Below are 16,537 nucleotides of genomic sequence, written 5' to 3' on the forward strand. Positions count from 1 at the left end.
CATACTATCGCTGGATGCTGAAAAAGCTTTTGACAGAGTAAATTGGGAGTTCCTTATTGCTGCCCTCCATAAGTTTGGTTTTGGAGAATCATTCATCAATTGGATTAAAATATTATATCACAACCCCAATGCATCAGTTAGAACTAATAAACAGACTTCCAACAGGTATTTTCTCGGAAGAGGAACCGGACAGGGTTGCCCCCCTCTCCTTCTCTTTTTGCTATATTTATTGAGCCTCTAGCTTCAGCAATAAGACAGAATTAGAGCATTAAAGGAATTAAAACCAAACACAGCCATCATAAAATTAGTCTCTATGCAGATGATATATTACTGTTTTTAAGTAATTTACATTCTGTAAATGAAACAATTCAATTCAATTTTATTTATATAGCCCAAAATCACAACAACAGTCGTCTCGATGGGCTTCGAAGTAAAACATGAAATCAAAAGGATCACGAATACAAAGAGTTCAATAGGGAAATACTAAAATGAACTAACAAACTGACTAAGCTATACTGGCATCCCTGCCCTCAGACCCCCCTTCGCGGTAAGGAAAAACGAAGAAACCTCAGGGGTGCCCACATGAAGGAGGGATCCTCCCCCAGGACGGACAGACGATTTACCAGAACTCTTAGAGAAGAATGAACTTATCTAAATCTACAACTACATATATAAAGTCCAGCAGACAAGCTTCATCCAGTCGTGGTTGTGGGGACAGTCAAAGGCGCGAGTCGAGCCGGAGACAGGAGCCACAGCCAGGTGAAGAAGCAGGAGCAGAGACGAGGTACTCGGTCAGGTACAGAGCAGAGACGAGCCAGAGATGAGCCAGAGGCAGGATCCCCAGCCAGGTGTAGGAGCGGGAGCAAAAGCGAGGTAGACGGTCAGGAACTGGAGCACGGATGAAACAACTGGAGTCTGGAAGCACTCCCACTCCCCAGGGGGGGAGAGGAAAAGAGGGACAATACATGAATCGCACTGCACCAAACAGAGGCATGGAGAACTAAATGATAAATTATGATCAAGAATAGAGGAGAGGAAGGGTAGAAGTAGAAGAGAAAAGAGGACAGAACCCCAGTGCACCATAGTTTCCCCAGCTTCAACTTCTAGCAGCCTTTTAAAAGAAATAATTATTATTAAGTTTAATTTAAACAAATTAACATTAAGTTAAATAATCTCTGAATACTAACTAGTCTGACAATAAGCCTGTCCAAAGAGGAATGTTTTCAGTCTAACTTTGAATGTAGAAACTGAGTCGGCCTCTCTTACATGAGCTGGGAGCTTATTCCATAAGACAGGGGCTTGGTGGCTAAACGCTCTACCTTCAACCGTACTTTTACTAATTCTAGGAACCACAAGCAGTCCTGCATTTTGCGAGCGAAGTGTTCTCATTGGATGGTAAGGGACTATGAGGTCCTTAATATAGGACGGGGCCATTCCATGTAAGGCCTTATAGGTTAACAGGAGGATCTTGAAATTGATTCTGGAATCAACTGGGAGCCAATGGAGTGAAACTAACACAGGAGTGATGTGATCTCTTCTGCTAGTTCCAGCTAACAATCTTGCTGCTGCGTTCTGAACAAGCTGGAGACTTCTTAAGGAACTCTTAGGACACGCTGCTAACAAGGAGTTGCAGTAATCCAGCCTCGACGTAACAAATGCATGGATGAGTTTTTCAGCATCACTCTTAGAAAGTATATTTCTGATCTTAGCAATATTCCGCAGGTGAAAAAAGGCAGTTCTACACGCCTGAGATATGTGAGCCTTAAATGATAAATCCTGGTCAAGTAAAACCCCAAAGTTTCTAACTGTGGAATTGGGGGCTATACTTATGCCATCCAGGGAGACTATCTGAGCAGACAGAGCATCTCTGAGGTTTTTAGGACCAAGTATAATGACCTCGGTTTTTTCTGGGTTCAAGAGGAGGTAATTAATTGTCATCCAGGTCTTGATGTCACTGATGCAGGCGTTCAGTTTCTCTATCTGGTCATTCTGGTCAGGCTTCATGGATAAATACAACTGCGTATCGTCGGCATAACAATGAAAATTAATGCTGTGTTTCCTGATTATGTTTCCTAGGGGTAGCATATAAAGCGTAAACAGGATCGGTCCCAAGACTGAGCCCTGTGGGACTCCATAGTTGACTCGAGTGCACTGAGAGGAATGTCCATTTACATTAATGAACTGATACCTATCGGACAGATAGGATTTAAACCACTGGAGAGCAGATCCTCTGATCCCTATGTCCTGCTCTAATCTATGGAGTAAAATACCGTGGTCGATAGTGTCAAAGGCTGCACTGAGGTCCAACAGGACCAGAATAGAAAGTAGTCCCTTTTCTGAGGCCAATAACAAGTCATTAGAGACTCTAACTAGTGCAGTTTCCGTACTGTGGTGAGGTCTAAACCCCGTTGTCCTGTAGGTGGCAGTAAAGCTGCTTAACTACAACTCTTTCTAGGATTTTAGAAATAAAGGGCAGGTTTGATATCGGTCTATAGTTGGCCAAGATGCTAGGATCCAAACTGGGCTTTTTCAGAAGAGGTTTAAGAACTGCATATTTAAAAGACTGTGGTACGTATCCCGTTTCCAGAGAGGCATTTATCATTGTTAATATGGGATCATTAATTAGGGGAAAAGTTTCTTTAAAAAGTCTAGTGGGAATTGGGTCTAACAGACACGTTGAGGATTTGGAGGACGTAATAATTGATGTTATTTCCGCTTGATCCACAGCAGTGAAGCAGTCTAATGTTACAGAGGTTTCTATGGATGCCTCCATTTCTACCACTTCAGCCTGTTCTGGGCTGATAGTAGGAATAACTTGATTTAACTTATGTCTAATATTTGAGATTTTACTATCGAAAAATGTAAGAAAATCATCGGAGCTGAGAGAAACAGGAACATGTGGTTCTACTGAGCTCTGACTGCGAGTTAATTTAGCAATAGTGCTAAAAAGAAATCTTGGATTATTTCCATTCTCTGATATTAAGGTTGAATAGTACTGGCTTCTAGCTCTACGCAGAGCTTTTTTATAATTTAATAGGCTATGTTTCCAGATATCCAGAGACTGCTCTGAACCGGAGCGGCGCCATTCTCTTTCCAACTTACGGGTTTCTTGTTTAAGAGAACGAGTTTCAGCGTTAAACCACGGTGCTACTCGGTTTTGTCTGACGAACTTAGGTTTCAAGGGGGCAACAACATCGAGTGTACTCCTGAGGGCTTGTAAGGCATCATTAACAAAGTGGTCATTTATACTAGGACTGATGCTATGGGAGCTGGTCTCAGAGTATTTTCTCAGAATATTACTAAGTACTGGCTGAACTGTGTGTTTAAACTCAGACACAGAACGGTCAGTTAAGGTTCTTCTAAGCTGTTTCTTATTCACTGGGGCAGAAGGATGTTCCAGTGTAAACTGGAAGATAATCAGAAAGTGATCAGAAATGATGGGGTTAAGAGGAAGGACACTCAGCTGGCTGATCTCTATCCCATGGGTTAGAATAAGATCCAGGGTGTGCTTATGACAGTGAGTGGGTTCATTCACACTTTGCGTGAAACCAACATCATCCAATAAAGCTGCAAAAGCCTTTCCTAGGCAATCACTGGGGTCATCAACATGAATATTAAAATCCCCTAATATTATAATTTGATCAGAATCTAAGACAATAGTCGATAGGAAGTCGGAAAACTCAGTTAAAAATTCTGAATATGGGCAGGGGGGGCGATAAATAATTATGAGTAAAACAGGTTTTCGAGTTTTCCTGTTTGGGTGACTTATAGACAATATGATGCTTTCAAAGGAGTTATAAGCATTTTTAACTTTAGGGCTGAGAAGTAAGCTAGACTGTGATATTACTGCCAAACCACCTCCTTTCCCTGAAATCCTGGATTTCTGATAGTTAGCATAAGTGGGGGGGGGGTTGCTTCATTCAATCTAACATAGTCATCCTGTTGGAGCCAAGTTTCTGTTAAGGCTAAAAGATTAAGGTTGTTATCAATGATTAACTCATTGACTAAGAGGGACTTGGAGGAAATGGATCGAATGTTTAATAAACCGCATTTAATGACATCATAATTCTGCTTGTGAGAACTGCTGTCTGTCACTTTAAGGTTTCTATGACGCGCTCCTTTCATTTGTCTTTCAGCACATAAGCTAAAGCTTGAACCTGCTTGACTTTCCCTGCATGGGTTTTGCACCGACACTAACCCTAAGGGAGGCTCAGAGGAGCGTTTTACACTGCTGCTCTGCGCCCGGGTCTCATCTCTGGATTGTCAGGTTAACAGACTAAGGCTAGCAGAAATGTTTCTAGAAAGAAGAGCGGCACCGTCCCGGGTGGGATGGACGCCGTCTCTCCGCATGAGACCGGGCTTCCCCCAAAACGCGCTCCAGTTGTCCACAAAACCAACGCCGTTTTCTGGGCACCATCTAGAAAGCCAGCGGTTAAATGATGAAAAGCGGCTGTACATTTCATCACTGACTAAGTTCGGCAGGGGACCAGAGAAAATTACAGTGTCGGACATCGTCTTAGCCAGTTTACACCCCGAAGTTACGTTTAACTTAACCACCTCTGACTGTCTCCGTCGGGCATCATTACCGCCTGCGTGAATCACGACTCGACGGAACCTGGACTTACTCTGAGCTAACATCCTAAGGTTCCCCTCGATGTCACCAACTCTGGCCCCCGGATAACACCTGACTGTAGCCGCTGGTAGCTCCACTTTTCTAACTTCAGAAGAGCCTATAACCAGAGTTGAGTGTTCAGCGGGTGTGTCGCTGAGGGGGGAGAACCTATTACTAACGTGGAGTCTCGGGTGCTCTAAGTCTTTGCGTTTAGCACTATGTTTCCTCCCAACCGGTACAAACCCCTGACTGTCTCCCGGCTGTTGGGAGGGCGCTGGGGTGCTAATTAAGTTAGCCCTGGTAGCGCGACCCGCGAGTAACGACCTGGCTAGCCGGCTTAGCTTCCTCCAGTCTGGCCTCCAAGTCTAACACAAGACTACACTTAACACACCTACCGCTATTTTCACTAAAGGAGGCAGGGTCATCACTAAACATATGGCACATGGGGCAGGAGAAAGGAGGAGAGACAGAAAGAGAGGTGGCCATGCTAGGTTCTAAGCTAAGGCTAGCGGTGTTTAGGTAAAGAGAAGTGGTCTATTTAGCAAAATGAGAAAGTGAACAGCAAGCGGTTTAACAGTGGTGTATTCGCTAATAAAAGGTACTAGATGTGAATATTAACCCAGATAACCCTTAGAGTAAGCAATAGTAGTCAGGCTAATGCCAAACAAGAGGACAGCAGTCACACAAGACTAGCACTGGGAATAGCTCACCCAGAAATGACGTCACAGGAAGTCTGTAAACAACACAGCAACAATCATTTCAATTCAATTCTCCTCCATATCAGACTACTCCATTAATTAGAATAAGTCTGTTTTATTACCACTGAACATTAATGCGGAGCAAAGACTCACGATACCAGTCAAATCAGCAAATATCAAATATCTAGGTATCTATTTTCCCCCCAAACTATCAGAACTGGTGCAGCTTAACCACACCCCATTACTGAAAAACATACAGGACGATTTAACACGCTGGACCAACTTGCCTCTGTCCCTTATGGGCAAGGTAGCCACGGTTAAAATGAAAATCTTACCTAAAGTTAATTATCTATTCTCAATCATTCCCACACAACCGCCACTAAAATGGTTCAAAACATTAGACTCATCCATATCAAGCTTTTTATGGAACAATAAATCTGCAAGAATTAGTCTAAAAACTTTAAAATCTGCAAAAATCTGTAGAGGCTTAGAATTACCTAACTTCCACAAATACTTTCTTGCAAATAGATTACAATACATCTTAAAATGGTTAAAAAATAATTCAGAAACCAACTCATGGTTAGACTTGGAACAGGCGCTATGTGAAAAGATCAACCTGTCAGATCTACCATTTATTAGCCAAACAGTTAAAAAACAGGCTTGTTTTCAAAGTATTAATATAAACGCTACTTTAACAGCCTGGTGGGAATTTCTCAAAATATCAAAATCCTCAATTCAACCGTGCAAAATGACACCCATCTGGAAAAACCCGGACATCCTTATAAACAAAAAAATGATACACTTCCCAGCTTGGCAAGCAGGGGGCGTAAAACAACTAGAGCACGTAATTATTGATAGAAGATTCATAACTCCCCAAGAACTACAAGACAAACATGGAATACATAACTTCTTGGAATATCAGCAACTTAAATCAATTATTACTAAAATGTTTACATACAAAGACATTGATTTAAAGCTACCAGAAGCAGTTACCTCTCTCATTAATTTTTCAATGAATAAAACTCTCTCCAAAATATACAAACTTTTATGTAATTTAGATAATAATATTTCACTTCCGACAACAAAATGGGATGCAGATTTGAGCATCAGCACAGATGAAAGCTTCTGGTCAGAACTTTGTCTAAACACCTTTAAACTGACAAAAAGTCCAAATCTGCCGCTAATCCATTTCAAAACTCTACACAGAATTTACTACACTGGACAGAGGATGTTCAAGATGGGTCTCAGTAACTCAGACATTTGTTAGCACTGTGATAGTAATCTACCCAACAGTTACATGCATGCACTGTGGTTCTGCACGCCTGTCCAGGCTCTCTGGCAGCAGGTATGTGCCGATCTATCAGTCTGGCTTAAGGTTTCCATCACAGCTTCACCGTCACTTTGTGTGCTTGGTGACATGAGTGCCATCGATGTAGAAGGAGGATTAGTATCTATCATTTTCATAACTATTTGTATTGCTAAAAAATATTTTAATAAATTGGAAAAACAAGAAAAATATAAATATAAGTCAACACAGAAATCTGCTGCTTGATCATATCAGCTTGGAAAAAATGTCAGCCCAAAGTTCAAGAAACTTTGAAAGAATTCAGTCTCTCTGGGCTCCCATAGCTAACTCCATGACTTAGGGGGTGGGGGGCCTGGTCGTCGCTGCTCCTTGCCTTACTGCCATGGTTTGGGGTGGGGGTTGGGGCCTCCGGTGCCCGGTGGGGGGCGATGAGGGCTCCGTTGGTCGGGGGGTCGGGTCCAGTACCTGGGTGGGGCGGGCTGGGGCGCTGCGCGGTCTTCTGGGCTTGGGTGTGTGGTGGTGGTGGTGGGGGGGGGGGTGGAGTGGTGGTCTGGCTCGGCCTGGGGGGGGGGTCCCTTTGCCTGTGCTGGGGGGGGGGGGGGTGGCGGGGGGCCCTGCTCTGGGGGGCTGGGGGACCGCTGTTTGACCACCAGGGGACAGTCTACCAGCTGTCCCCAACTTACCCCCTTCCTCATATAATCTCATTATAGGGGGAGGGGGGTTTAGCCTGCGATGCACCTTGGGGGGGGGGGGGCTACTTGGTAGTGGTCCCCCTCCCATGGTTGCCGTATGGAGTGGGCCCCCCCTCTCTCGGTTTTATTTGCACCTTAGACATGTAGGGTAGGTAAGGGGGGTGCTTGGACATCACTGCCAGTAAGCAGCAGATGTCCTCTTAGCACCCTACCCGCCAATTCTAACCTCACCTTAGATATTTACGGCCCCTTGGTGGGGAGGGTGAGGGGACATCACTGTGAGTAATCAGGAGATGTCCCCTCAGTGCCCTACCCGCCAATTTTAACTGAACCCCCCTAGTACACACACACTTTACTCCTCAAAATATACATTCAAACATAAACACACACACATGCACACACACACCCTCACAAACACACGCACACACATTTTGCAAGGAAGGTGGGACCTAGGACCATCTGTCCCCTACCCCATCCCTGGTGGGGGGTACTGGGCCCTTGGCAACGGCGGCCGTGTCCCCTGGGTGCCGGTTTCCTGGGCCCGGCAGTGCCTTCTCCGTGCGGGGAGAGGGTTCACATTACACCTGAGCCGGGGGTGTCCGTATCCCTGTGGGGTGGGTTCTGGTCCTTGCCCCTGAGCGCTGGGCCCGGCCAAATTTCCAACTGTGGCCGAGCCTGGTCAGGCCATGTTTAAAACACCCCCCGGGGTGCTCCCCTCCTGGGTGGGGGCGGCTGGCCCCTGCCTTGCTCCTTCTTGGACCAACCGTGGGCCGGGTGGGTGGCTGCCTGGAGTGCGGAACGGGTCTCCCTTGGGGGGTCCTGGCTCGTACCTGGGGTTGGGGCAGGGGGATGCCTAGAGCTCCTAGGTGGTGATGGGTGCTCGTCTGGAGCTGTGGGTGCCCTTCTCGGGTGGGGCCCTGCGTTGGGCCCTCACGGCGCGGCGGGGGGGCTGCTCTCCTGGTTGGGCTGGGGCGGCGCTCTCTTTCCCTCCGTGCCTCCCTGCTCTCTTGCTCTGAGGGCCTCGCGGCGGTCCTGCTGGCCCTGGCCTGGGTGGCGGATGTGGTCGCCCGGGGGGCGGTTGTTCTCTGCCTGCTGCCGTGTGGCGTTGGGGGGTTCTGGCTGCCGCTGCTGCTTCGGCAGGGGTCTTGGTGTGGGGATGGCTGGGCACTCTCCTTCCTTCTTTTCACATTCCACCATCCATTTTAGAGGAACATAAACACTCACCTGAGCACGGGTGTTAGCTCACCTTTGCACTAATAGTTTGCATGATTGAATGAATGAAATATTTCACACTAGTTTGAGGGCATAAGTATGTGTGTGTGAACACTGTGTTTTGTGTACATGTTGACATGTGGACATTTTTGCAGCTAGCAGGTGTGTTGATAACATTTGAGTGTGTGTGTGGACAGGCCCCGCCCTGTGAGATTTGTACTACATTTGAACCTTATCGTAATGATAAACATCCAGTAAACTTGTTGCTTTATGCTGCTTCATGGTCTTACCCCCCCCCCCCCTCCTATTATCACCCTCCTATCCCCTCCTCTCTCTAACATCCCTCTCTCTTTTTCCCTCCTTTCCTTTTCCATCCGGTCCAACACCAAAGATTTTCAAACATGATTGAAATTAATAAAGTTTGGCCTCAATTACAAAAAGGGTTTATTCAGACATACCTCTGGTTTGTCTGAAGATTAATAACCCCTCTTGTTAAAGTAAAATATGTCCAACACAAGAGGCCGTCAGCTTTCATCTGTCTGCCCAGCTGTTGGACAAGACAAGTTAAAAAATTTAATAAAAAATAGGTTACATGCTTTTGCACAAAATGTTAATAAAGTAGATATCAGCAACCATTAGCCTTTAATCCTTACCTTTTTACTGACATTTTATCTTGTAAAACAAACAAAAACAAAAAAACTTGTTACAGGATTTCTAGAGTTGACATAAACAGATAGTGGTTTTCCGATTCCTCCCAGTCATCAGATGTTTGTGTCTGTGAACACATTCTTCACTTTGATCGGACATTTACCTCATCTGATTACAAACACACAAAAGGATGTGCAGAAGGTAGAATGGAGACAAATTATTCTTGAAATCAGTTTTTCTTACCTGTGCGCCATTGCTTTTGAATATTTATTCTGACGTGCAGCACGTGGTGTTGCCAGGCATGAAAAGTGCTTTATAAATAAAGATTAAATTAACTGGATGATTGAATTTTTTTATTGTTTTTTTGACAGACGAGTTCCTTTTTTAAACTTCAGTTATAATTTTTTATTACATCTATTTCTCAGATGTTTATTTAGCTTGAATTTTTTAATAAATATTTTGTGATTGTCTCAGACATTAGATTTTAAAATCATTTTTGTATTTGGTTCATTTGTGTCGTAAATGTTACATTAAAGTCAGTGCTTGGAGGTCTAAGAACCTTTACTTTCTAACACCTCTAAGAGGACAAATCTATTTAAAAAATGTAATTGATCTTTTTTTACTATCAGAATCTAATGTGTGAGGTGTAAACAATCCCAGCAATATAGCAGAATTGGGTTTAAAACGTTTTTGTAGCAAACATTAAAAAACATTGAAAAAAAGATGTAAACTGTCTATTTTTCGTCCTTTTTGCAGGAAATCATGGCCTCCCTGAACACTCTTTCCAAAGCCAACACCAAGTTCTCTCTGGACTTGTTCAAACAGCTGAGTAACGAAGACAAAATGGCAAACGTGTTCTACTCTCCGTTCAGCATCTCTTCCGCTCTAGCCATGGTGATGCTGGGAGCCAGAGGAACCACAGCCTCACAGATGACTAAGGTATCACGCACTGCCCCCCCCCCCCCCCCCCCCCCCCACACATTTTGGTTTCCAAACCCCTTGGTGATGCATTTACTTATATTACATGCCTCTGCAGCTTAGCTGGGCGTCAAAGCATCATAATGCCACGTCAACTGTGAGTGGAGTGCGAGCATTCACTCGCTCAGCATTTCTTATGATGCATTCTCTGTGTTGGTTATTACAGGAACATGATCCAGATTGCAAAACAGGGCGAGCCATAAAAAGCTGCTTACACTGACATATTCTGTGTATGTTATCAGTTATGTGTACCAGACCTGGCTGCAGCCCGACTTCCCCATAAGCCGTTTCAAAGTTGACTCATCGAATGCCTCCAGATTGGCCGTCCTTTTTATTTAAACTATTAACCCTGATTTTAAGGAAAAGAACAGAACCCATTTGGCAGAGTTGTCTCCTTTGTGCTTTGTTAAAGCAGTACTTATGGAGGATTTATGGGTGATTTTTCAATCTAAAGGTCCTCAACAAATGACTTTTGTTTCCGTTGGTCGTTAAGCTAATGGCAGCCATAAAACAGGAGTTTCTAAGAACGGCTGTTGAGATCAAAGTTGACCTGAGAGCATTCAGGATTTGATCCAATGTTTTCAACAGCTTCGACTGTTTGGAAGAGATTTGTGCCACACCCACAATCCTCTCTGATTCTGTAAGAAACGCCCTTACATTTAAAATAAATTAATAAAAAAGAAAGAAATATTGAAATAAATTGTAATGGGGATTTGCAAACTGATTGATAATATTCATCATTCATCTTCTTAACCGTTTATTCCCTTTCGGGGTCACGGGGTTGACGGAGCCTATCCCGGCCACTTGGGCGTAGGCAAGGGATGCCCTGGACTGGTCGCCAGTCTGTTGCAGGGTAGAATATCCTCAATTACACATTCATTTACTCTCACACTCACACCTATGGACAATTTAGAGTTGCCAATGAACCCATGTTTTTGGACAGTGGGAGGAAGCCGGGGATCCCGGAGAAAACCCACGCATGCACGGGGAGAACATGCAAACTCCACACAGAAAGGTCCCCCATTGATGTTCTGTTTTTCATGTCCCCCAGCCGAGACTTGAACCGGGGGCCTTCTTGCTGTGAGGCAAGAGCGCTAACCACTGCGCCACCGCAATAATTGTCAATAAATGCTGAATTGATAAACTGCTACTCAGCAGAAGCCTTGGCAGGGAGGGGTTTTCTGAGAGAACTTTAAAAATCTGGATCTGCATCCATGAACAGCAGAGGTGCTACAACGTTTGCACTTGTTTTTCCAAATATTTGCTCTAAAAATCTTAGGATCCAGTTTCTATTTTTGTGGTTTTGTGTCCAAATAAAAAGGTTCCACTCTCATTTTAGGCTCCACCTTTTTGCCTTCTGTGCAATCAACTAATGTTTAATCTAGTATAGCATTTTAGAATAGAATAGAATAGAATGCCTTTATTGTCACTGTGCACATGTACAATTTGCATCATAGGCGTAAACAATGAAATGAAAAAAGCCACTCACTATTCAGTGCTGACATGCATTGTTAATAATTTCACAGAAATAATAAAATAATTTCACAAAACTGAAGAATACAATATACCAAGTACCAAAAATTTTACAAAGGTGCAAAATGTGCAATAGAAAATAGAAATTATAAATTAGTTTAATTAAATGTTTGCATTAAAATATTGGGTATCTTTCTTCTTTTGGGGTCTTGTAGAAATATAGTTTTATAGTTTTATAGATTTTTGTTGTTGACATTTTTGTGTAAATGTCTGACTGTGTGCGTCTGATCAAAGTTTCCCACAGTCTCTCTGCTTCAACCAGGTAAACTACTTCAGTAAAGCAGGTTTTTTGTTTTGCTTTTTCCTGTATGTCAGGTTATAAATAGAAACTTTGTCTGTAAACTGACCTCACTACCGGCTGCATCAATGACGGCTCACCCATTCCTCCTCATCATCACTGCTTTGTTATCCTGCAGGGTGCCGGTATAATGGAAAAAGCCTTTCTCAGGCTGAATGGCTAAAAAATACAGAAATAATGAAGGGAAAGTTCCAAAGTTGGTTTTAGTTTGGTACTTTTAACCCCTCGATGCCTGAATTTATTTCACCTTTTTTTTCTTTCAAATTGATTCTACATTAAGGTTATATAAGTAAAAAAATTGGTTTGATGCATATTTGCATCATAGACATTAAATAGATTTTAAAATAAAATACACACAACCCGATTCTTGGAGCAAAGAAAGGAAGAAATGTTTAATTCAGGTGGCTGTAAACTGCACCCCCCAGGTTCTCTGCTTCTCAAAGGCAGGGAAGCAGCAGCAGCAACAGCAGCAGCGGCAGCAGCAGCAGGCTAAAGGAGCGCAGCAGATGATGCAGATGCAGCAGAAGGGCCAGGCCAGTCTGCCAGCTCAAGTGAAGGTGGCAGAAACTGAACGCTAACGGGGGCGCAAAAATGAAACAAAACATCTGCAGTCTGCCATTTTTTAGTCTGCACATGAGATTTGACCTCCTTGATCCCTGTCGCGTCAAGTTGAAATAATTTTCAGCAAACTGTTTAGTTTTCTGAAAATGGCTTCATAGCCATTTCCACTAACCAGCTTTAACCGCTGTGAATAATTGCAATTTTCCAACAATTTCTTTATGAATTAGCACTTTCCCATTTTCCCACAACATAGCTAGCAGAGGTTAAAGCGATTTACGACCAGCCTTAAGACGCATCCTGGAAATCCTGACAGGAGTTTTAACCCATTGAGACAATTGAATCCTTTATAAGGCCTTATATTAGTAAAATTATATCTAAGATATATTAGGATTTTTTTAGATAGCGTTATCTGTGGCGTCCACCTGTAAGTCACACAGGATTTCACAAACCACAGGAATGTGTTGCTCACACTTTCTGACCTTTTGACACTTGATGAAACCTGCAGGGAACTCTCTCAAACTTTCTTTTTTTAATTCTGTCAACAAAACATTTTAGTTCTGCAACACAATGATGTCATTTAAAAAGATAAACTCTTTTTTTTTATACGTGCTAACAGCGTGGTGGAGGGACAGCCTGTGGGTCAGCTTCTGTAAAAGTTGACCACACAGGTTTGGTTTATGGATTTCTTTTTCCTGCTTTTATATGATGTATGTTTTTGTGTTAAGTGTTTTATATGATTTGTAAAAACAAACAACTCAAGTTTCATGAATTGTCTTCCCATTTTTGACCAAATGAATTACTAACATTTTTTTTCTTCCTTGTTTAAAGATTTCTGGACTAAAATCTAACCTGCAGAGAAAGTCCATCAGAACAGATTTTCTCACATCTGTGGTTTATTTATCTCCACAGAGCCTGAAACTCCGGGATTCCCAGGATCAGGTCCATGCTAGCTTTGCTGAGCTGCTGGGCCAGCTCAACAAGCCTAAGGCCAGTTACGCTCTGAGTGTAGCTAACAGGCTTTTTGGAGAGCAGACCTACCAGTTCGTCGAGGTGTGTTTGACAAACTGGCTTTTTTGTAAACAGTAGAAGCAGAGGAGAAAATGTGATGAATGAAAACCTTGTCTTGTCATCCATCCCATTTAATCCTTTACGAGGTCACAGCGTTACTGATAGAAATTTTCTTTCAAAGAATGCAAAGCTACAAAATAAAGCGCAAAGGCTTTTATTGTTTAGGAGTTCCTGGGAAACAGCAGGAAGCACTACAAAGCAGAGCTGGAGAAGGTGAACTTCATGCAGGGTTCTGAAGCTGCCAGGCTCAACATCAACACCTGGGTGGAGAAACAGACACAAGGTGGTCTACAAACCTAAAAACATCTGAACAAACACACTTCACTCAACTCCAAAGTCCATTTAGTTTCATAAATGATCCTCATTTGAAGTGATCTGCAGTGTAATCTGATTAGATCTGATACAGATCTAACCGTGTCTTTGCCTTAACTTGTTTTGTTTTTCAGGTAAAATCAGAGACATCCTCGCCGAGGGTTCCTTGAACAACCTGACCAGACTTGTGCTGGTCAATGCCATCTATTTCAAAGGCAACTGGAACAAGAAGTTTGATGCGCAGAATACTCGTGACGCTGACTTCCGACTGAACAAGGTAACTCTGCAGCTGACAGGAGACTGACGAGGAGCTGAGTGGTTTTAAAATCTACGGAGCCCTGAATGTGACATTCAAAAAATAAATAAGCAAATAAAAATGTTTCCCTCAAAATAATCATTTATGCCCACAAACAAGTATTTGTTGGTCACAAATGAGCAATTTACCAGCATCTTGAGCGCACAAGTTTGTGCACAAATTATCATCCTGTCCACTCAAAGTAGTATTATGTGGACATAAAAAAAGCAGGAAAACTGCAATACAAAACCCAGATTCTTAGGGTTTGAGGCTTTAAGTAGCTATCTTGGTAAAAACAATTTTAAATACATTATTTGTATTACACATATTCTGAGTTTTGTTTGGTTAAAGCTTGTACTGACCAACCTTTAGCTTTGTTTGCTCTATTATCAAATTCTTTCTTATAGTCAACCAGTTGTCTGCATAAATTGATTTAATAGAGCAGTGTGGACAGAACTGAAGGTAATATTGAAATAAATCTGAGTTCCATCTCTTTTTAAATCTTAGGAGAATGTATAGGTGCAAAAGAGTAATGATAACAAAATTAGTGAAAATGGAAAAGACCGTAAGAACATTTTTTTTAAAACACATATTTAACCAAACTAGACCAGAGGAAAGGTTTTATGTCTGGCTTTATAAATAGGACGATCATTCACAGGTGAACAATGTATTATGAAAATAGTCTTTAGTTTAAATAAAGAACCTTAACAAAGACACTGTTTTTAACGCTACAATTCATTTGAATACAGATGTCTCCTATTAACATTCAGTGGGTAAATTGTGAGAATGTTGGACTCTGAGTAAAAAAGTTATTTCCTATTGAAGAAAAGACCCAGTATGTGACAGAATGTATGGAACTTTATGATCTGATTCTTAGCAAATGCTTAAAGATAACCCAAGTCTCTAATTTACAGCAACACTTAACATTATCATATTTTCTTAGATCATATCCTGTTTGTTTTATCCTTCACATTTAGCCACTACTTTCATTTCAGAAACCTTTGACCTCTTTTTTATTGAAAGGTGGTGTGGGTCCAAACCCCTTAATCGGGCCTGTTTTCATTGTGTTTCCCTCTTTTGCTTTCAGAATGCTAAAAAGACAGTAAAAATGATGTACCGGACATCCAAGTTTCCTCTGACCTACATCCCTGAAATCAACTGCCAGGTAACCCTGTCATGTAGAATCTTATAGTTTTTCAGTCAGAAGGACGTATTACATCGACTCAAACTGTTTTAATTATTAGAGGCCTTCCTTTTTTTCTTTTCTTCTGCCCTTTGTGTGTCATATACGACAGAGTTTTAGGGCCACGGTGAGGAAAAAAATTCTGGCCAACGTGTCGAGTTTTTTCTCGACACAAAGTTTCGAGAAAAAACTCGTTTCGAGATAAGAGGCGAAATAAAGTTTCGAGATTAAAGTTGCAATGTTGCGCGAGAGAGATTTTATCTCGTAAATTTATGAGAAAAAATCTCTTAAATTTACGAGATTAAAGTGGAAGTGAGCATCCAGAGCAGCAGGTGAACGCCGCGCAGCAGCAGATCAGACCGACTAAACTTTGTTGAACAGGTCAGCTAAATGTTTATTGATAACGTTCCAAATGTCTGGAAGCTCATTTGTTTGATTTACAATTTATTAAAGTTTTTTTTATTGATGGTTGGTTTGCAGCCCGATGAAGCCATCGGGTGTCCCTGCAGCTGTTCGCTTGAATCTTTTCTTCCTCCACCAAAGACAAGATCTCTCTGTTTGTGTGATGCTTCCGTCTGAGGAGCCCTTTTTGCCTTTTTCGACATTCTAATGCTAATATAAAAGACTATTTTCACTCATCTTTGTTTTTTAATGATGAAGCGGGACGCTTCATCTGCAGGAGGGGGCGTAGGTAACTGTTTACTTCCGCATTGGTGTTCGGATGACAGGTTCATGACATAAGGTGACAGAGGAACTTCAGGTTGTGTGAATGAAAAGGAAAATAAAGGCTGCAGCAGTCCTCTACACCCAAACGTATCTCTGAGCTCCTTATTTTACATATAAAACTCCGCTTTACTGACACTGAACCTCGGAAAGCCGGCTCCAGTGAAAATAATCTGATTTTGACTCACCAAAAGGTTCAGAATCTCTTTGTTTTAAACCTATAATAATCCGGAAATAAAGCTTCACAAAAGGCTCCACATATTTCATCTTCAAGCTCCAATAAACAGACAACTTCGGTGTTTTCCACTTGTTAATCGATGAATTTTTTCTCATAAATTTACGAGATAAAATCTCTTAAATTTACTTTTTTTTTGGTGGCCATAAAACTCTGTCGTAAACTCTGAAGTACAAAGCCGCT

General features: G+C 42.3%; 1 protein-coding gene across 3 annotated transcripts in view; it reads left to right on the forward strand.

Moving 5' to 3' along the window:
* The window catches only part of LOC111946616 (leukocyte elastase inhibitor-like), a 33,194-nt gene that overhangs the window by 14,763 nt on the left and 1,894 nt on the right, over window positions 1-16,537 (forward strand). For 2 of the 3 annotated variants that reach the window (XM_023950109.1, XM_023950111.1), the window contains 6 exons: window positions 9,925-10,107; window positions 12,403-12,534; window positions 13,448-13,588; window positions 13,772-13,889; window positions 14,053-14,195; window positions 15,301-15,378. In XM_023950109.1, the coding sequence (XP_023805877.1) occupies window positions 9,925-10,107; window positions 12,403-12,534; window positions 13,448-13,588; window positions 13,772-13,889; window positions 14,053-14,195; window positions 15,301-15,378 (795 nt within the window). The remainder of the gene's footprint in view (window positions 1-9,924; window positions 10,108-12,402; window positions 12,535-13,447; window positions 13,589-13,771; window positions 13,890-14,052; window positions 14,196-15,300; window positions 15,379-16,537) is intronic. The other variant, XM_023950110.1, reaches the window with a different exon arrangement.

This window comes from Oryzias latipes, chromosome 20, assembly GCF_002234675.1.
Source record: "Oryzias latipes chromosome 20, ASM223467v1".
In the NCBI taxonomy this organism is placed as follows: domain Eukaryota; kingdom Metazoa; phylum Chordata; class Actinopteri; order Beloniformes; family Adrianichthyidae; genus Oryzias; species Oryzias latipes.